The sequence below is a fragment of the Pipistrellus kuhlii genome, unplaced genomic scaffold (genome assembly GCF_014108245.1).
Source record: "Pipistrellus kuhlii isolate mPipKuh1 unplaced genomic scaffold, mPipKuh1.p scaffold_m20_p_37, whole genome shotgun sequence".
Lineage (NCBI taxonomy): Eukaryota > Metazoa > Chordata > Mammalia > Chiroptera > Vespertilionidae > Pipistrellus > Pipistrellus kuhlii.
The window spans coordinates 4,330,494-4,349,969 of record NW_023425537.1 but is presented as its reverse complement, the minus strand read 5'-3'; the positions used below and the strand labels follow the sequence as shown (position 1 = coordinate 4,349,969).

Sequence of the window (19,476 nt, the reverse complement as noted above, 5' to 3'; positions counted from 1 at the left end):
TGAGGATACTGAGCCCTTTGCCAACCGAATCGTTCTTGCTGAGAAGAACACAAATCCCTAAGGCCACCCACCATAATGAGATGGGGAGGAGGGAGCAGGGAGGAGAAGAGGCAGTGTTCACGGTGTCACTCATTTTCCTCACCTTGGCTATGAGAGGAGATCGCAGAGTCAGCAAACACCCGCCCACCCAGCACAGCCACCCGCTCCTCCCCCACACTCCCAGGCTGGACGTAACACACAGTAGTTGGCACAAGTGTTTGTAGTGCCAGTTTATTGCCAATCGCTGACAATGCCTGGGGCTAGTAGAAAATAAATTAGAACTACAGTGGCCTCTTGCAGATGGAGCGAGGCTGGAGCAGGGAGCAAGCTTTTGTGGACACTGGTCCCTGGAAGGGGTACAAGGAGAGGCTCTCCCACCCTCCAGGCCAACGGGAGTTTATTCCCTCCTGGTCCCCAAAGGGGCCACGTGGAGGCCAGGGTCTCAGCTACCTGGAGTCTACGTGAGGGGAAAGAGGCAGCAGGGTCTGGACTCTCAGCAGGACCAAAGGGGAGACCGAGGCTTGTATCCCAGAATGCAACAGGAACCTGGAATCCCATGGAGTCACAGGATGACGCAGGGAGGACGGCTGTTGGTGATCTTTTCTAGCGGTTCTCCGTTGCTGGCCCTTCGGATGGCCTCGATGAGCTGGAGGGCAGAGAGAGGGAACCGGATGATGGGCTGTGGGGGCATGGTGACACGGGGGCACTTCCAACATGGCAGATACTCACATCCTTCTCGTAAGGGAAGCCCCCATTCTCCAGCTTGGAGAACACCAGCTGTCCATTGATCTCGATCTCAAAGGCCCCTGGCATGAAACAAACCAGCGAATGAACGATAGGCAGGGGACAGGGCAAAGGTCAGGCGGTCCTGCACACTCAGACTTCGCACAGGCTTTCGCGTCCTCTCGGCATGTCCCTCTGGAGACCTGTAGCTCTTCAAGCCACTTCCCAACCCTGGGTGTCAAGCCAAAGGGACCCACAGGAGGCGTCCCAAGGGTGCCCCTTCTTGGAACATGAAGGGTTCCGTCCAAAACTGTACTTTCACAGTCTCCCCGGTTTTCCCTTTCACAGTCTCACCCACTACGGAAGGGGGGTCAGGTTGTCAGGACATTGCACTCAGGTGCCCGGTGCTGGTGGGCACGGAACAGCCGCCGCCAGGGACAGAGCGGTGTCGCGGGGCCTCAGAGCCCTGACTCGGCGGGTGCTCCGCGGCCTCACCTGTGCCCCCCAGGCGCGACTCGATCTCGATGCCGGGGTACTGCTCCTTCACGGCGCTCGCCAGCTCCAGGTAGGTCGCCTCAAAGCCGCAGGGTTCACTATGGGGAGACCGACCATACCGGCGTTCGCTTGGGTTTCGGGGTACGGACCGCCCGTGGACCCGCCCCCCTCCGGCCGGAACCGCCCGCCGGCGCCGCTCACCAGTACTCCACCACGATGCGGACCCCGCTGCCCGGCTCGATCTCCCCGCGATGGGGCGCTGCGGACACCGGCCCCACGTCCCCGCTCATCGCTGCCGGCCCCGCTCCCGCCGCTGCTTCCGGGTGTTACGTGACGCCGCGCGCACGTGACGGGGCGGGGCCACGCGTTCCGTCCGGGCGCCCCCTGCAGGCCGCGGTGCCGCTGCGCTAGGTTTGGCCCTGTCCTCGGCCAGGCGGCTCGCGGCTGGGCTGGCCGGGGCAGGCCACCTTCAGAGCGAGCTCGGGGGCTTGTCCTGCACCCGGTGTCCCCTGCACTTCTCGGCCATGACCCGCTTCTGGCTGGGAGGTTGCTTCTGCTTTTGATCTAATTAATGAAATATCTTTAAACGGCAAAGCGCTTCCCAGGAAGAGAATGTGGTGGAGCAAGGGGTCTCAGGACCCTGCGTTGGCCTATGGTATGGAGTAGTTGCCATTTCTCGCTAACATGTGCATGGCATTTTAAAACTCCCCATAGTCCCACCGAAACCGGTTTGGCTCAGCTGATAGAGCGTCGGCCTGAGGACTGAAAAGTCCCAGGTTCGATTCCAGTCAAGGGCATGTACCTCGGTTGCAGGCACATCCCCATTAGGGGGTGTGCAGGAGGCAGCTGATCGATGTTTCTCATTGATGTTTCTAACTATCCCTCTCCCTTCCTCTCTGTAAAAAAATCAATAAAAAATATATATTTTAAAAAACCAAACTCCTCATAGTCACACACTCAAGTATTTCTGGCTCTTAAACTCCAAACTGTGGATGTAACCTGGGGCAGTGACCACCTCTCGCCCTGCATCTGGGAACCATAGGCTTTGGGGCTCCCACTCCTGAGGCTCTCTGATCCCATCACGTGCCTCCAGCTCCTGCACCTCCCCTGTCATCCCAGCCTTACTATGGGCTGACACCACTGTTCCCATTTTTAGACTCTAGATATGGAAGCTGGGAAGGAGGTACTCCTGCGTCCTCCCTCCCTGGCATCCCACTGTAATATACGAACAGGTCACCCCCTCTAGCATCCCCAAACCATTCGTTTTAAAACAATGACATAGAGATTTGTGTATCCATGGCTACAATCAAATTATAGAACATTTCCATCAACCTCAAAAGGTCCCTCTTGTCTGCTTGCAGTCAATCCAGCTCTCAACTCCAGTCCTAGGCAACCACGGACATGCTTTCTGTCTATAAATTTGCCTTTTCTGGACATTTCATGTATTAAATGGAATGATAAAATATGTGGTCCTTCGCTCTGGCTTCTTTCATTCCGTGTACAGGTTCTGAGGTTCATCCATGCTGTAGCTGTACCAGTAGTTTGCTTCATTTTGTTGCTTGCTTTCCCATTTTACGAACATGCCACCTTTTGTTCATCTATTACAATTGATGGACATTTGAAAGTCCAGTTTTTGGCTATTTTGAATAATGCTTCTAAGAATGTTTATGTAATTGTCTTTGTGTTTTCATTTCTCTTGGGTAGATTCTAGGAATAGAATTGCATGGATTGCATGGACAGTTTATGTTTAACTTTTTAAGTAACTGCCAAATTGTTTTTCAAAGTAGCTGGACCATTTTACATTCCCACCAGCAATATATAAGGATTTGTTTCCCCATATCTCTGTCAACACTTGTCTGTCCCTTTGATTATAGTCATTCTGATGAGTGTGAGGTGATATATCATTATGGGTTTTGTTGTTGTTGTTAGTCCTCACTCAAAGATATTTTCTCATTGATTTTTAGAGAGACAGAGAAAGAGAAAATCGATATGAGAGACATGGATTGGTTGCCTCCCACTCGGACCCTGATGGGGCCTGGGGATTGAGCCTGGAACCCAAGTACTGAGCCTGCTACCCAGGTACATGCCCTCGACTAGAATCTAACCCAGAACCCTTCAGTCCACAGGCTGATACTCTCTCCACTGAGCCAAACTGGCCAGGCTCCTTGCGGCTTTAATTTGCATTTATCTGATGACAAATTATGTTGAGCAACTTTACTAGCCATTCATATATCTTGTCTGGAAAAACATCTACTCAAATATTTTGCCCATTTTTAATTGGGTTGTTTGTCTATTATTGATTTGTAAGAGTTCTTTATAGACTCTGGATACAAAGTCCCTAATCAGTTATATTTACTCCCAGTGTTTGACAAGGGGTGTGTGTGTGTGTGTGTGTTTATTTTCTGAATGGTGTCTGAAAGGCAAAAAATTTTAAATTTTTTTCACTTGTCACTTGTGCTTTTGCTGTTGTATTTGACGTACAGAGTCATAAAGATTTTCTCCCATGGTTTCTTCTAGAAGTTTTTTATTTTTAGCTCTCACACTTAGGTTGATCTATTTTGAATTAATTTGTGTACCTTGTGTGAGGTCAAGATCTAGATTCATCCTTTGCATGTGGATATTCAACTGTCCCAGAAGTATTTATTTATTTTATTTATTTTTTTAAAGTATATTTTATTGATTTTGTACAGAGAGGAAGGGAGAGAGATAGAGAGTTAGAAACATCGATGAGAGAGAGTCATCGATCAACTGCCTCTTGCACACCCCCTACTGGGGATATGCCCGCAACCAAGGTACATGCCCCTGACCGGAATTGAACCCGGGACCCTTCAGTCCCCAAGCCGACACTCTATCCATTGAGCCAAACCGGTTTCAGCACAGAAGTATTTATTGAAAAGACTAACCTTTCCCCCACATTGAATGGTCTTGGCACCTTTGTCAAAAATCAATTGACCAGAAATGTAAGGGTTTACATTTGGATTTTTGATTCTGTTTCATTGAGCTATAAATCTTTTCTTTCTTGTTTTTTTTTTAATTTGAAAATTCAGATACAATTTATACACAGTAAAATTCACCCTCTTGAGTGTTTGTGAGTCCTGACACACACAGTGGTATATCCATCATCCTGACCAAAATACAAATACGTAACAATCCATCACCTCCCACAAGTCCTTGTGCCCCTATGATCAACCCCACCTCCCCTCCCCAAACCCAGATCTGTTTTCTGTCTTTATAGTTCCACGCCCTCCAGAAATCCATATACATGGAGACTTACAGCACTCAGCCTCTGAGTCTGACTTCCCTCGCCAACCTATCCTTCAACACCCAGAGTGAACTTTCCAGAATAGATATCCTCGGTGCCTCTACGTAAGCCCAGATAGACCTTGCAGGGTCTGGCCTCTGTCCACAGTTCCTGCCGGTCTGGACAGACAGGATGGGTGGCTCTTAAACCAGGTTTACAGAACAACCACCCGAGGGCTTGTCAATACCATACATTCCTGTCTTGGCCCCAGAGACAGGTTCAGTGGGTGGGGAGGGGTACAGGGATCTGTTTTTTTGCACAAGCGGAGGAGGTGTGGAGGCAGGCGGTCCCAGGCCACACTGGGAAAAGCCCTGCTGAGTCCAAGCACTTGCTCCCCGTACCTTCCACACCCACCTTCTGGCCCCGCACAGCCTCCCCTCTGCTCCTCGTCACTTCCACGGAGGAGACTTCCCTCACTCCCAGGTGAGTCACTCTCCCGGCAGTTGTCACCTGTCATTTCTTACTGTTTGTGCGATCCTTTGATTAACATCAGTCTCCCTGCCTGGGCTGTTTGAGGACAAGGGTGGGGTTTGTTTTTGTTGCTCTCCGGTTCACATACAGTAGGTACTTGACCAATATCAGTTGAATGAAGGAATCATTGAGGGAACTGACTTCTGTGCTTTGCACAAGTTGCTCCGTGGCCCCAGTGACCTCTCCCCTCCCCCACTTCTTTGCTTAGTCCTCTCACACTGGTTTTTCCAGGAAAAAAATCTAGTTTGGAGAAAGTTGAGGCAGGAGACATTTCTCATGGTCTCCCCCAGGGAAGACCTCTTATCACCTTGTGGATTGTTTGTTTACCCAACCATTACCCGCTTTTCTGGCGGGGCGGTTGCCGCTGCTGCCTTTGATCTCAGCTTCCCAGATCCTCCTCCAGCCCTGGTGTTTGCCCAGTGCTGCCCGAGAGCCTGGAGGGAGGGCTCTCAGGGAGTCCCCTGGCACCTGGCCAGAGCTTTGCCCAGCTCACTTCTCCCCCGGAGAGACCCTGGCTCTCCCCTTCACTCTCAGAAGGAGAAGCTGAGTCTCTGGGCTTTGCTTAGAAGGGAGGACACACTCTGAGTGCCTCCTAGGAGCCACGATGCAGCTTGGGTGACTAGACTGGCTGGAGGTCAAGGGGCAGGCTTCCCTCTTTTGCAGAGTGCCCTTTGCCCCAGGGGGTGGGACCGAGAGCCCCCTTGCTTGGCCAATGAGCAGGCTTGGAGAAGGGACAGGGAAGAGTGGGCGGGGCCTTTCCCCTTCACCCCGCCCCCCCCCCCCCACTTTCCCGCCCCCAGCTTCTCCCCGACAGGCGACGTGGACTCCAGATCTTCGCTCTGGAGGCGGTGCAGGTCGGCTGTCTCCGCCTCTCTCTCCCCTGGCACCTGCTGCCAGGCTGAAAGGGACAAAAACAATCCCGGCCGGCGTCGAGTTTCAGGGAGTCCCCGCCCCCGGGGTGCTTCCTCCTCCTAGGCCCCCTCCAGGCCCCGCCTCCACCTGCACAACACATTTCAGTTTCCTTGGGCCAGAAGCGGGGACACACAGGGCTGCTTAGGCTCCCCCCGAACCCCCACGGCTCCCTCCGGAGCGGGGACCCCTCCCGCCACCTGCAGAGAAGAGGGGGTGGAGTGAAACCCAGGCCAGGTGTCTGGGGTCCCTAGACGGAGCCGGATTCCGGACCCTGTGTCTTGCGACTCCTGCTGAGGCTTTTCCAGGTAAGGGGACCGAGCTCGATCCCGGATGACCACCTGCTGTCACCCCCACCCCCATCCCCACCCCCACCCCGATGTCCCGGGCCCCAGGCCGTGCTGGTCCCGGGCCTCGGGCTGGCCGGCTGCCCAGGTGAGCGAGTGGCCGACCGGCTCCCCCTCCCCCGCCCCGTGATGTCGGGCCGGGGGTGGGGGGGGGGGGGGTGCAGGTAGCTCCGGGCCTGGCGTCTCCCCCCGAACCCGCGGCCCCGGCCAGGTAAGGACGACGGCGGGCATTTGGTCCTAGGGGTGCGGAGCCCCGGGTCCGGGGTCCGAGTGGACCGATGGGGCCTCCTGCTGAGTTACCCCGGCCGCCTGCCTCCCCGGCTCTTTTCCTCCAATTCCTCCTGCCGCCCCCGCCTCCCCACCTGCCCCCGCCCGTCCCCGCTCCCATCGCCGGTCCCCGGCTTCCCCGCCCGCCACCCCCCGCCCCGCTGCCCCCGCCCCGCTGCCCCGCACGGCGGCCCGGGCGCGGGGAAGCCGGGCTCAGGTTCCTCCCGGTCGGAGCCGCGCTTTCCCGCGGAAACTGGCCCCTCCCCGTCCCTCCCGGAAGGCGAGCCGGGAGGGGGTCCGAGTCCCAGCCGCTGGGGAGCCGCCCCCTGTCCGCCTGCTTCACCCGGGTCTGAGGTCCCCGAGTTTATCCAGACCGGCGTCTCCGCGGGGCCGGGGCCGGCCCCCTCCCATCGGTGTGGGGGGCAGGAAAGAGGGGGTTCCAGAGGATGGGCTCCCCGCGCAGGACCGCAGCCCTGGCCTCGATGGCAGGCGGGGCCGGGGCGGGGGTTTGGGGGCGCCCTCCCTCCCCCGCTCAGGACGCAGAGGCTTCGAGTGGAAGGCTGGTCTGCGGCCACGCGGTGGGGAGGGTGTGTCCTGGGGGTTTGGGGTCTGCGGAGGGGGAGGGGGTTATGGGGGGAAGAGGGTGGTCTTGTAGGACCGCACTGGCCGGAGGAAGAGCGGGGTCCGGGCCGGGCCGGGGCGCCGGCACGTTGGGTTGGGATGGGGATGCACCTGTCGGCCGCTGGAAGGCGGCCCAGCCCGCAGCCACTCCAGAGGCCCTTCCCGGCTGCCCCCCTGGACTCTGCCCCCCACCCCCGCCCCGACCCCCTGCCCGGGGCCTCCCGAAGGCCGGCGGCGGGAATGATTAACTCCCGGACCCTGGCGCATTCTTCCCGAATCAAACTTTTTTAAAAGAGCTGCCCCTCCCCACTGGGTGTTGTGTTTTTTCTAAGCGAGGGAGTGGGCGGGGCCTCAGGGCCCTGGCCCCTCCCTCCGACTCCGGGTCACAAAGGGGTTTCCCGCCTCCTTCCCTGGCCCTGCACCCTCCGAGCACCCCCAAAGGTGAAGCCTGGGCCCCCTCTCCCCCCATCAATCCCGAGGGAGGCTGGGCCTGGGGTCCCGGGCAGCACCTGGGCCTCCCGCCCCGTCCAGCCCCCCCGCCCCGCCCTCACCTGGGAAGCCCGGACGGCGGCCTGGTTTTTATTGGCCCCAAACACTGGCCCTGCACCCCGCACCCCCGCACCCGGCTGCCAGGTGGGGCAGACTCTGGAAGTAAACAAGGCGGCGCGGAGGGCGGGAGGTGGGTGGGGCCGAGCCACCGGGCAGGGCAGGGCAGGCGCTGGCCGGGCCGCCGCCGCCGCCGCCGGGACTGGGGGCCTTGAGGGTTCCAGTGGACTTGGGAGTTCGGTTTCTTAAACACGCCAATTTCCTAGGGCCCCAGTTTGAAAACTTTTTCTTTTTCTTTTTATTATATTTTTGTTGATTTCATAGAGCGAGGGAGAGGGAGATAGAAACATCCATGATGAGAGTCATAGATTGGCTGCCACCTGCAGGCAACCCGGGCATGTGCCCTTGACCCTTGACCGGAATCTGTTTTTGGGGAACAGCTCCAAGTCGCCCAGGGGAATTGTGAAGAGGATCAGCGCCTCTTAGCCCCTCTCCCTCGGCCTCCCTGGAATGAAGCTACCAGGGCTGTTTGACATATTGGCTAGGGGTGGTGGTGGTGGTGGTGGCAGTGGTGGCGGTGGTGGTGGCGGTGGGATTGTGTTTTGGTGTTGCTATACTGGTGTGTGTTGGTGGTGGGTAATGGATGTGGTTTCCCCTTCCAGCAAGACCCTAAGCCCCTCCCTGTCTCTCCTGGGCCTTCCTTATCGGCCTGTCTGTCCTTAGGTGTCTTGACTTTTCACTCCTGCTCCTGGGGGAGCCGCTGGCCAGGGCACTAGGACAATGTGTTTGGAGGATCTCATCCCACCAGGGAGGTGCGGCTGAGTCTCCTGGACCCTGAGTCCTGGGCGCTAGAGGCGGGCTGCAGCAGCAGAAGGAAAGTCTGGGAGGTCCTACACAAGGGAGGGAGCATTTGGAAGTTTCTTTGGGTGAATGAGGAGCACCCCTGGGAGGCTGGCTCCACTCCAGATGGGCCTCTGAATCCAGGCCAGGCTTTTCTTCTCGCTTTCCTGGGTGAGGGGGCTCCTGGGCTGGGTGATAGATACTGGACTCTATGGAGTGCAAGTCCCACCCGGACTGGAGGAGTGGAGGGAGGCCAAGGGCAGGGAAGGAGGAGATGATGTCAAAGGAGCCTCAGGGCCTGCATCCTTCCCCTCCCCCATCTTGTTCCCTACCCTGTGCCTCCCATTCCTCCCAGCTGGCAGGTTGGGGGCAGGTTGGGGGCGGAAGGTGGGCAGAGGCAGAGTTGTTTGTGTTTCTCCTGAGCCAGGAAGTTGTTCAAATGAGTCAAGGTTGAAGGGAGAGCCCCAGGCAGGCTGCCCCGCCCCACCTTGACTCACCTGTCCCCCCCAAATCCCCTCATTCTCTCTTCCAGGTCCTCCCAGGTCTGCACCAGCCCAGGGGGTCTTGGCTCCTGTGGAGGAGGGGCCTGCACTCCCTCTCCTCCACAGCGGGCCTCTCTGCCTCATTTCTCCTGCTCTTACTGGTCCTGGTTCCCATGCACCCGTGGGTGCTAAGATGTGGAAGACCCTGGCCTGCTGGGGAGACCCCGGGTGGATAGGGCTGGAGCGCGGTAACTGGCTCGAGGCCAGCCCAGTGCCCTGGGAGCCCTTTGGGCTTAATGTGGGAATTTCAGGAAGGCTTCTCCGAGGAGGTCGCTCTAGCATTAGAACTTTTTTTTCTTTTTAAACATGTATTTCTTTACTGATCTCAGAGAGGAAGGGAGAAGGAGAGAGAGATAGAGACATCAATGATGAGAGAGAATCATGGATCGGCTGCCTCCTGCATGCATGCCCCCCACTGGGGTCTGAGCCTACAACCAGGCATGTGTCCCCCGGCCGGAATCGAACCTGGGACCTTTCAGTTCGCAGGCCGATGCTCTACCCACTGAGCCACGCCAGCTAGGGCTCTAGCGTTAGGACTTGAAGGAAGTTGGGCAGGAGGCAGGGCCTGGGGAGGGCACACAGGTTAGGAAGCTACTGGGGCAAAGGTGTCCTTCTCCCCCCACAGCTGAGCCTGCCGCCTGCCTTCCTGGTTCCTGTCTGTCCCCACCTCCTCCCCGCTCTGTGCGTCACCCGGCACTCCGGCATGTGTTGCCACAACAGGCTCTGGCAGCCGGGCCTGGCAACTCGACAAAAACCCGGCGCAGAGCTGAGGACGCCGGAGACAGAGGGGGCCCTCTGGTCTGACACTGCGGGCGTGCGCCCGGGACAGCCTGTGGGCCGTGGAGTCTGCTGGCTTGTGGTGGGGTGACCCTCCTAGCTCTTCCCCTGGGCAGCTGGGGGCTAAAGGAAGGACACTGGACTAGGAGTTCTAGCCCTGGCTTCTACTCCCTGGCTCACCTGTGGTGAGAGCAAAAAGGTTTCCTTCTCACCCTGGCTGGTGTGCTCAATGGTTAGAGCGTCAGCCCGGGCACCGAAGGGCCAAGGAGTCCAGGTCAAGGGCACGAACCTGGGGTTGCAGGTTCGATCCCAACTCCAGTCGGGTGTGTGCAAGAACAACCAATCTATGTGTCTTTCTCGCATTGATGTTTCCCTCCTTCCCTTCCTTCCTTCTTTCCTTCCTTCCACTCTCTCTAAAAATTAATGGGAAAATATCCTCAGGCCCAGCCAGTGTGGCTCAGTGGTGGAGCCTAGACTCAGGAACCAAGAGTTGACCTTCTGAGTCCCAGTGCGGGCACAAGCCGCGATTTCGGGCCTGATCCCCGGTAGGGGGTGTGCAGGAGGCAGCCGATGGATGTTTCTCTCTCATCGGTGTTCCTCCCTTCCTCTCGCTCTAAAATAAATAAAAACAGCAGCACGTATGTTAGCCCTGCTGGCGGGGCTCTGTGGTTGAGCGTTGACCTATGAACCAGGAGGTCCTGGTTCGATGCCTCGTCCGGGCCGGCTGGGTTGCAAGCTCCATCTCTCTCATCGTCGATGTTTCTGTCTCTCTGTCCCTCTCCCTTCCTGTATAACTAAGGGGGCCAGGCGTCCCGCTATTGGCGGGACAGTCCCGATTTTTAACAATTTGTCCTGCGACCAGCTGCGTTTAAAAAAAGTCCCGATTTTTGGAAAGATTCTTTTAAATCTTTTGGACTTTTTAAAGGGAGGCCGCATTCAGACCCCTCTCCTCCCTCAGATGCCATGGAGCTGGGCCTGTCTCCGCCGCATCACAGCAGCTCCCCGGAAGACCTGTACCCAGCCCCGGGGACCCCGCCCGGGACTCCCCCGCCCCCCGACGCCCCTCTTCCCGGGGAGGTGAAGCGGTCCCAACCTCTGTCCATCCCCACCAGCAGGTACGGTGGGGCTGCGGGGCTGAGCGGGGCTGGGGAGGGTGCGGTCCGAATGGGAAATACAACAGGAGCCTGAAGTCAGCTCTTCCCCCACCCGCACAGGAGACTCCGAGAGGAGGAGCTGCGGACCACCTCTCTCCCCTCCATCCCCAACCCCTTCCCGGAGCTGTGCAGTCCTCCCTCACAGCCCCCCCTCTCCGGTGCCAGGGGGCTGCTGCCCCGGGACACCAGCTGCCCCCACGTGAGTGGCCCTGGGAGAGGGCAGGCAGGGCGGAGGGAGGAGATGGGACTGGGGGGGGGGGTTGGAGGCGGGGGATTTGCTCAGGGGTCCCTGAGGGCGGAGCAGGTGGGGGGCGGGGAGCACCCCGCTTTGCGTCTCCTCGAGCCCTCTGCCGTCCTGTCCCGGGGTGCAGGTGGTGAAAGTGTACAGCGAGGACGGGGCCTGCCGGTCGGTGGAGGTGGCGGCGGGCGCCACCGCGCGCTACGTGTGCGAGATGCTGGTGCAGCGCGCCCACGCCCTCAGCGACGAGAACTGGGGGCTGGTGGAGTGCCACCCCCACCTGGCCCTGGGTGAGCTGGGGTGCAAGGGGCTGGCCTGGGCCCGGGGGCAGTGCTTCGCACCTTGGGCCAAGCAGATGGCTCGCCCCCTCCTCTCCCCTCCCCTCTGCCCTTTTCCCTGCGTCTTTTCCCTGCGTGAGCCTCAGTTTCCTCTGACCCCTGCCTTTTGCCCTTGACCCCAGAGCGGGTCTTGGAGGACCACGAGTCGGTAGTGGAAGTCCAAGCTGCGTGGCCGATCGGCGGAGACAGCCGCTTCGTCTTCCGGAAGAACTTCGCCAAGTACGAGCTGTTCAAGAGCTCCCCGGTGAGTGTGTGTGCGGGAGGGGCAGAGGGGAGAGGGGAGGGGGCAGAGGGGAGGGGGGAGAAGCCAGAAGGGAGAGGGGGAGGGGCCAGAGGGGAGGAGGGAGGAGGGGGGAGGAGGGGGCAGAGGGGAGGGGGCAGAGGGGAGGGGGGAGGAGGGGGGCAAGAGGGGAGGTGGCAGAGGGGAGGGGGGGGGAGGAGGGGGCAAGGGGAGAGGGGAGGTGCAGAGGGGGGAGGGGGCAAGAGGGAGTGGGAGGGGCAGGGGGAGGGGAGAGGGGGCAGAGGGAGGTGGCAAGGGGAGGGGGGGAGTGGGCAGAGGGGAGGTGGCAGAGGGAGGGGGGGGGGAGGGGCAGAGGGGAGGTGGCAGAGGGAGAGGGGGGAGGGGCATGGGGAGTGGCAGAGGGGAGGGGGGAGGAGGGGCACAGGGGAGGGGGGAGGGGGCAGAGGGGCGGGGGCACAGGGGAGGGGGGAGGAGGGGCATAGGGGAGGGGAGAGGAGGGGGCAGAGGGGAGGTGGCAGAGGGGAGGGGCGAGGAGGGCGCGGGACTCTGGGCATGGGACACGCTGACCCCTAACCTGCACCCCAGCACTCCCTGTTCCCGGAGAAGATGGTCTCCAGCTGTCTGGACGCCCCGGCGGGCTTATCGCACGAAGACCTCATCCAGGTGAGGACCCTCCATCGTCCCGGTTCCCCTGGGTCCGGCCCGCCTGCTTCTCGGCCCTGAAGTCGGGTGCCTCCCTCCGTGGGCGGAAAGAAGCTAGTGAAGTCCTCAGTGACTGTGGACGCGTCTTTTCCCTGCGTGAGCCTCAGTTTCTTCATCTGTTAAATGGGGACGCTTCATGCACGTGGGGCAAACTCCTCTTATAAGGGCAGGTCCGGGGAAGGTGAGTGCCTGCGTGCTGCGTGTTTTCTGTGTGTGTGTGTGTGTGTGTGTGTGTGTGTGTGTGTGTGGCCTCTGCTAGGCCTCTCACCCTCTTTTTTAAAAAATCACTTTTATTGATTTCAGAGAACGGAGAGGGAGAGAGAGAAACATCAATGATGAGAGAGAATCATTGATCAGCTGCCTCCTGCACGCCCCCTACTGGGGATCAAGCCCCACCCCAGGCCTGTGCCCTTGACCGTAATAGAAGCTGCGGGCCGACGCTCTGTCCACTGAGCCACCCCGGCGGGCGGCCCTCACGCTCCCGCTCTCCTCTGGCCGCAGAACTTCCTGAACGCGGGCAGCTTCCCGGAGATCCAGGGCTTCCTGCAGCTGCGGGGGCTGGGCTCGGGGCGGAAGCCCTGGAAGCGCTGCTTCTGCTCCCTGCGCCGCTCCGGCCTCTACTGCTCCACCGCGGGCACCTCCAAGGTGAGTCTCCGGGGGCGGCCCGGCCCCGGGCCGCTGGGCTGCCTCTCCCTAGGCGACCAGACGTCCGCTTTAGGCGGGACAGTCCCGATTTTCTTCTTCTTCTTTTTTTTAAAAAAATATATTTTATTGAGCCAAACCGGTTTCGGCTATTGGGACTGTTTTATTTATTTATTTTTTTAAATTTGAACTTTAAAAAAAATATATTTTATTGATTTTGTACAGAGAGGAAGGGAGAGAGATATAGTTAGAAACATCGATGAGAGAGTCATCGATCAGCTGCCTCTTGCACACCCCCTACTGGGGATGTGCCCGCAACCAAGGCACATGCCCTTGACCGGAATCGAACCCGGGACCTTTCAGTCCCCAAGCCGACGCTCTATCCATTGAGCCAAACCAGTCCCGGCTATTGGAACTGTTTAAAAACGCCGTAGGATGCAGGACAAATTGCTGAAAAGCGGGATGTCTGGTCACCTTCCTCTTCCTGCTGTAACTCCTGGCCCTCTCTCCCGTGGGCCCTCTCTCCGGCCCCGCTCACCCGCCCCGAGCAGCGGCGGGGAAGGCAGGCGCACTGAGTTTGAGTCCTGCCTCCCTTTCCATGTGCTGTGTGTCCTGGGCCCTTCCCCGCCCTCCCGGCCTGAGAGCGCCTCCCTGGCCGGGCTGGGGGGACGGATACCCCTCCGCGGGCCGGGCTGGGGGGACGGATCCCCTCCGCGGGCCGGGCTGGGGGGACGGATCCCCCTCCGCGGGCCGGGCTGGGGGGACGGATACCCCTCCGCGGGCCGGGCTGGGGGGACGGATCCCCTCCGCGGGCCGGGCTGGGGGGACGGATACCCCTCCGCGGGCCGGGCTGGGGGGACGGATCCCCTCCGCGGGCCGGGCTGGGGGGACGGATACCCCTCCGCGGGCCGGGCTGGGGGGACGGATCCCCCTCCGCGGGCCGGGCTGGGGGGACGGGGGCTGGGTCTGCCCGCACCAAGTCCCCTCCCCTGTGCCGGCAGGACCCCAGGCACCTGCAGTACTTGGCGGACGTGAGCGAGTCCAACGCGTACGTGGTGACCCAGGGCCGCAAGCTGTACGGGATGCCCACCGACTTCGGCTTCTGCATCAAAGTGAGCGCCCGGGCCGGCCTGGGAGGGAGCGGGGACTGCTTAGCCCCCCGGGTCCTGCCTGGGGCTTCTGAGCTCTGCCTGGGATCCCCAGGCTGCTCTCTCTGCCCCTGCCCCTGCCCTGCCCCTGCCCTGCCCCTGTTCCTGCCCCTGTCCCTGCTTCTGCCCCTGCTTCTATCCCTGCCCCTGCCCCTGCCCCTGCCCTGCCCTGCCCCTGTTCCTGCCCCTGCCCTGCCCTGCCCCTTCCCTGCCCCTGTTCCTGCCCCTGTCCCTGCTTCTATCCCTGCCCCTGCCCCTGCCCTGCCCTGCCCCTGCCCCTGCCCTGCCCTGCCCCTGCCCTGCCCTGCCCCTGTTCCTGCCCCTGTCCCTGCTTCTGCCCCTGTTACTACCCCTGCCCCTTCCTCTACCCCTGCTTCTATCCCTGCCCCTGTCCCTGCTTCTGCCCCTGCTTCTATCCCTGCCCCTGCCCCTGCCCTTGTTCCTGCCCCTGTCCCTGCCCTCGGAGACAGGAGGCAGAGGTGGAGGCGGGGCAGGTCCTAAAGGCCGATATGAATCAGCCGGTTTCCCTCCCCGCAGCCCAACAAGCTCCGCAATGGCCACAAGGGGCTGCGTGTCTTCTGCAGCGAGGACGAGCAGAGTCGCACCTGCTGGCTCTCCGCCTTCCGCCTCTTCAAGGTGCGGCCCGCCCTCGGGGTCCCCAGCACCGGGAGGAGGGGCAGCCCCTCTCGGGGGCCTTCAGAATGAGGGCCCCATTCTGCTCCCTCGGAGCCTGAGTCCGAGGCTGGAGCCACAGCCCTGGCTCCCGTCTTGGGGCGGAGCCACAGCCCTGCTCTCCCGGAGGCCGGTCTGGGGGTGTCCCCCCCCCCCCCCCCCCCCCCCCCCCGCACCTGCTTGACCTCGGGCCTCTCTCTCCACACGTCAGTACGGGGTGCAGCTGTACAAGAACTACCAGCAGGCACAGTCCCGCCACCTGCGCCCCTCCTGTATGGGGTCCCCGCCCCTGGTGAGTGGCAGGGGCGGGAGCTGGGGTGGGCGCCAGACCCCGATCCGGGTGCACGGGGTCCTTTCTGACCGCTCCCGGCCCGCTCTGTCCCCCGCGCAGAGGAGCGTCTCGGATAACACGCTGGTGGCCATGGACTTCACCGGCCGCACCGGGCGCATCATCGACAACCCCCGGGAGGCCCTGAGCGTCGCCCTGGAGGAGGCTCACGCCTGGCGGGTGAGGCCAGCACCCCTCCCGTCTGTCCACAGGGGCTTCCATGGAGGGGAGGGGAGGGGGAGGGGGAGGGAAGGCCCCGGTGCAGAAAGGGGCTCTAGGCAATACCCCAGCCAGGGCCTGCCACCCACCCTGTGCCCTCTCTCCACAGAAGAAGACGAACCACCGCTTCAGCCTGCCCACCCCCTGCTCCAGCACCAGCCTCAGCGCGGGTGGGTGAGGGCGCGGCCTCTGGGGCCGGGGGGCATCCCTGCGCCCTCATGGGGGGGGTTCGTAGGAGGACCCCCTCCTCAGACTGACCTCTCCCCCCAGCCATCCACCGATCACAGCCCTGGTTCCACGGGCGGATTTCCCGCGAGGAGAGCCAGCGGCTCATCGCCCAGCAGGGCCTGGTGGATGGGTAAGGGCAGGCGGGGCGGGGCGGGCTGGGCCCTGGGGGGCGGCGGGCCCGGGGGGAGGGAGACCCCGGGGAAGGCAGCCACCCCGCGCCCTCGGCTGACACGGCCTGCTCCTGCAGCCTGTTCCTGGTGCGGGACAGCCAGCGGAACCCGCAGGGCTTCGTGCTGTCTCTGTGCCACCTGCAGAAGGTCAAGCATTACCTGATCCTGCCGGTGAGTCAGCCCCCAGCCCCGTGGTCGGCAAACCGCGGCTCGTGAGTCACAGGCGGCTCTTTGGCCCCCTGGAGTGTGGCTCTTCCACAAAATCCCACGGCCTGGGCGAGTCTGTTTTGAAGAAGTGGCGTTAGGAGAAGTTTAGGTTTTAGAAATACGGCTCTCCAAAGAAATGGCCATCGTTGTACGGTTGATATTTGGCTCTGATGACGAATGAGTTTGCCGACCGCTGCCCAGATCACCGGGTGCCAGCCGGCGGTGCCCGGGCCCCGGGTGGTCCACGAGGTCCGAGGGGTTGGCCACCGCCGCCCTAGATGCCGCCGTGGGGGCCGGGCTCCCGCAGCCCGGGGCCTCCGCCCTCCCCTCCCGGTCCCCGTGTCCGGGGCCCCGCTCTCTCCGGGCACCTCAGGCCTGGCCGGGAGGGAGCCCCTCAGGCTCCCGCCCCCTGACCGCCCCCCCCCCCCCCGGCTCTGCCCAGAGCGAGGAGGAGGGCCGCCTGTACTTCAGCATGGACGAGGGCCAGACGCGCTTCACCGACCTGCTGCAGCTCGTGGAGTTCCACCAGCTGAACCGCGGCATCCTGCCCTGCCTGCTGCGCCACGGCTGCACCCGCGTGGCCCTCTGACCGCGGCCTGTCTCCCGGCCCGGGGCTCACGGGCGGACTCGGAGGGGGGGACAGGATGGAGAATAACCGGAAGGCTCCCCCACTCCAGTTTTCTCCCTGCTCCTTTGCTTCACTGAGACAGTAAGTGTCCCCTCCAGCCCCCCCCCCCCCAGCTCATCCTTAATCCCTCTTCTCAAGGGAAGGCACGGGAGGCGGCCCTCCCCCCTCAGGGAGCTTCTTTCTGGACACTACTCTGGGGCAAGGCATTGTGGGAGAGAGGGGGGTCTCCCAGGTGGTCGGATGCCCCACATGCTGTACAGACCGCGGCCAGTCGATCTGCTCTGTTTTATACGCCTCACAATAAAGGTTATTTTTGGATACACGTGTGAGTTCCGTCTGGTGAGACCTGGCTGGCTGGGGCCGGGAAGGAGGGCCGGAGAGGTGTGCACCAGGCCTTGGTGAATGTGTCAGAGGGATGGATGCCACACACTGGCCAGCGGGATGTCCCTGAGGGGAGGACCCTGGGCTTGGTCACCCGAGAGCCCCCAGGGCCCAGCGCGGAGCCTGACGCAGAGAGGGTGCCCAGTGACTGCTGGTGGGATGACTGAGCGGACAAGGGACTATCCTCCAGATGAGATTTTCAGTGTTTCCAAAACTTTTGACACATGTGTACCCCTTCTATAATTTTCATAATGCTGAGTTCCCCTTGTACTCATGAGAACGTAGAATTAGGCGCAGGTAAGCACGGTGCAGTGCATATCCCCGCCAAACTCCGGCGCAACATGTACCCCCACCAAACTCTTCCCGTGCCCCTGGGGGTTCGCGTACCACACTTTGGGAAACACTGGATCTATGGCGGTAACTCTGAGGGCCTGGGCTGTGGAGATGGGTCAGACAGCGTCCCCATCCTCTTAGGCCTGGGCAGACTGGTCCTGACAAACACAGGTTTGTGTCCACCATCAAGTCCCAGGACGGCTCCAATCCTACCCCCACTGTCCACCCCCCTCTCCTCCCCACCCGAGATCTGCTCACCGTCCCAATGGTTCTGCGCCTTCCGGTGAGCCTTTGTGGAACCCTACAGCACTGGCCCTCTGCGTCTCACTTCCCTCTCCAACCTGGTGTCAGCATCCAGAGTGCTCTGCTCACTCCCCTGTGCCTGCCTCACACCAGACAGACCCCCAGGGTCAGGTCTCTCTCACTGTTTTAATAAGTGTGGCTCTTTTAAAAATATACATATATAGTTTTATTGATTTCAGAGAAGAAGGGAGAGGGAGAAACATCAATGATGAGAATCACTGACCGGCCGCCTCCTGCACGCCCCCAACTGGAGATCAAGTCCACAACCCAGGCATGTGCCCTTGGCTGGAATTGAACCCGGAACTCTTCACTCCACAGGCCAACCCTCTATCCACTGAGCCAAACCAACTAGGGCCAACAAGATGTTATTTTTGCCAAGAAATCAAATCTAAATCTGGATCCAACGGTTCAACAGTTTTCAGCTGGTGTGCCTATTTAGTCAGAGGCACTGACCTCTTTTCCCTTAGATTGGGGGAGAAAAAAAAAAAAAGGCAAAAGCCAACACAACAATAACAGCTGGTGTGAATGGATCAAAATTATACCTATTTTTTTTTTGGTCAGGTCAGCAGAAAATCTATTTGTTGGTGTGCCGCAGAATTTTAGTAAGTAGTTTGTGTGTGCCAGGAGGTGAAGTAGGTTGAGAATCACTGTCTAGTTTATCGGAAACACGGGAACAGGAAGATGTGGGATGACCAGATGACCAGAATCCGGACTGGGAAACTTCAGAACACACACCCCATTTCTTCAATAACAAAACATATTTCAAGAAAAGATGGGGAATCAATCTAGTTTTCAAGAAATTTAGACATACATCAACCAAATATAATGTGTTGACCTTATTTGATTCAAATCCAAACTAGTTAACTGCAAAAAAAAAAAAAAAAAAAAAAACCAACCAAAAAAAAAATTTATGAGCAATTAGGGGAAATTTGAACTCTGTTGAGATACTTGGTGATATTAAGGAATTAGTTAATTTCTGAAGGTGTGACTCTAGTATTGTGGTTATGCTTTTTAAAAAGTCTTTCATTCTGAAGTATTTACTGGTGAAATGATATCTCTGCTTTAAATACATATATAATTGATTTCAGAGAGGAAGGGAGAGTTAGAAACATCAGTGATGAGAGATCACTAATCAGCTGCCTCCTGCACGCCCTCTACTGGGGATGGAGCATGCAACCAGGCATATGCCCTGACCGGAATGAAAATGTGACCTCCTAATAAAAAATACAAAAAAACCCCATGAGCTCCTGGTTCAAGGGTTGACCCACTGAGCCGCACTGGCTGGGGTCAGCTTCGTTTTTGAAATAGCCCAGAGGTTAGGGGAGAGGGGATGGGTATAGTGATGGGTTGGTTCTGAATTGATACTGGATTAAAGCTGGGTAAAGGGCACACGGGGAGTCATTACATTCTTCTCTCAGCTTGAAAGTTTGACTATTACATACATGTTTCCTGTGGAAGCTCCGGATAGGAGGGAGTGTCTGGGCTGAGAAGGGCTGTCCACTCCCTGGCCCTACTGAGGCCAGTCAATCCACGAGCTTTGAACTATGGGTGTGGTGCTCCCTTGCGGGGTTGCATCTGCCCCAAGGAAGAGACAGGTTTTTTAAATTTTTTTTAAAAATATATTTTTATTGATTTTGTACAGAGAGGAAGGGAGAGAGATAGAGAG

General features: G+C 59.4%; 2 protein-coding genes across 4 annotated transcripts; one reads left to right on the top strand and one right to left on the bottom strand.

The window, feature by feature from the left end:
* Positions 1–254: 254 nt before the first annotated feature.
* On the bottom strand, positions 255–1,617 carry MIEN1 (migration and invasion enhancer 1). The gene is made up of 4 exons (XM_036407879.2): positions 1,459–1,617; positions 1,258–1,355; positions 769–845; positions 255–685 (listed from the first exon to the last, which is right to left on the bottom strand). Exons 1-4 carry the CDS (start codon positions 1,545–1,547, stop codon positions 602–604), a joined length of 348 nt encoding a protein of 115 aa, XP_036263772.1. The 5' UTR covers positions 1,548–1,617; the 3' UTR covers positions 255–601.
* Positions 1,618–5,323: 3,706 nt separating this feature from the next.
* GRB7 (growth factor receptor bound protein 7) lies at positions 5,324–17,115 on the top strand. 3 transcript variants are annotated; one of them, XM_045570803.1, is made up of 15 exons: positions 5,324–6,257; positions 10,802–10,993; positions 11,093–11,231; positions 11,404–11,560; positions 11,731–11,852; positions 12,435–12,512; positions 13,053–13,196; positions 14,195–14,305; positions 14,879–14,977; positions 15,225–15,305; positions 15,405–15,521; positions 15,670–15,730; positions 15,831–15,918; positions 16,036–16,129; positions 16,608–17,115. In XM_045570803.1, the coding sequence occupies exons 2-15, from the start codon at positions 10,842–10,844 to the stop codon at positions 16,752–16,754; spliced, it is 1,590 nt and encodes a 529-aa protein (XP_045426759.1). In that variant the 5' UTR covers positions 5,324–6,257; positions 10,802–10,841; the 3' UTR covers positions 16,755–17,115. The 3 variants fall into 3 exon arrangements, with proteins under 3 accessions (XP_045426759.1, XP_036263755.1, XP_036263756.1); XM_036407862.2 differs by having other exon boundaries at positions 5,325–6,246; positions 10,837–10,993; XM_036407863.2 differs by lacking the exon at positions 5,324–6,257 and adding an exon at positions 6,355–6,373 and having other exon boundaries at positions 10,837–10,993.
* The last annotated feature ends 2,361 nt before the right edge of the window (positions 17,116–19,476 follow it).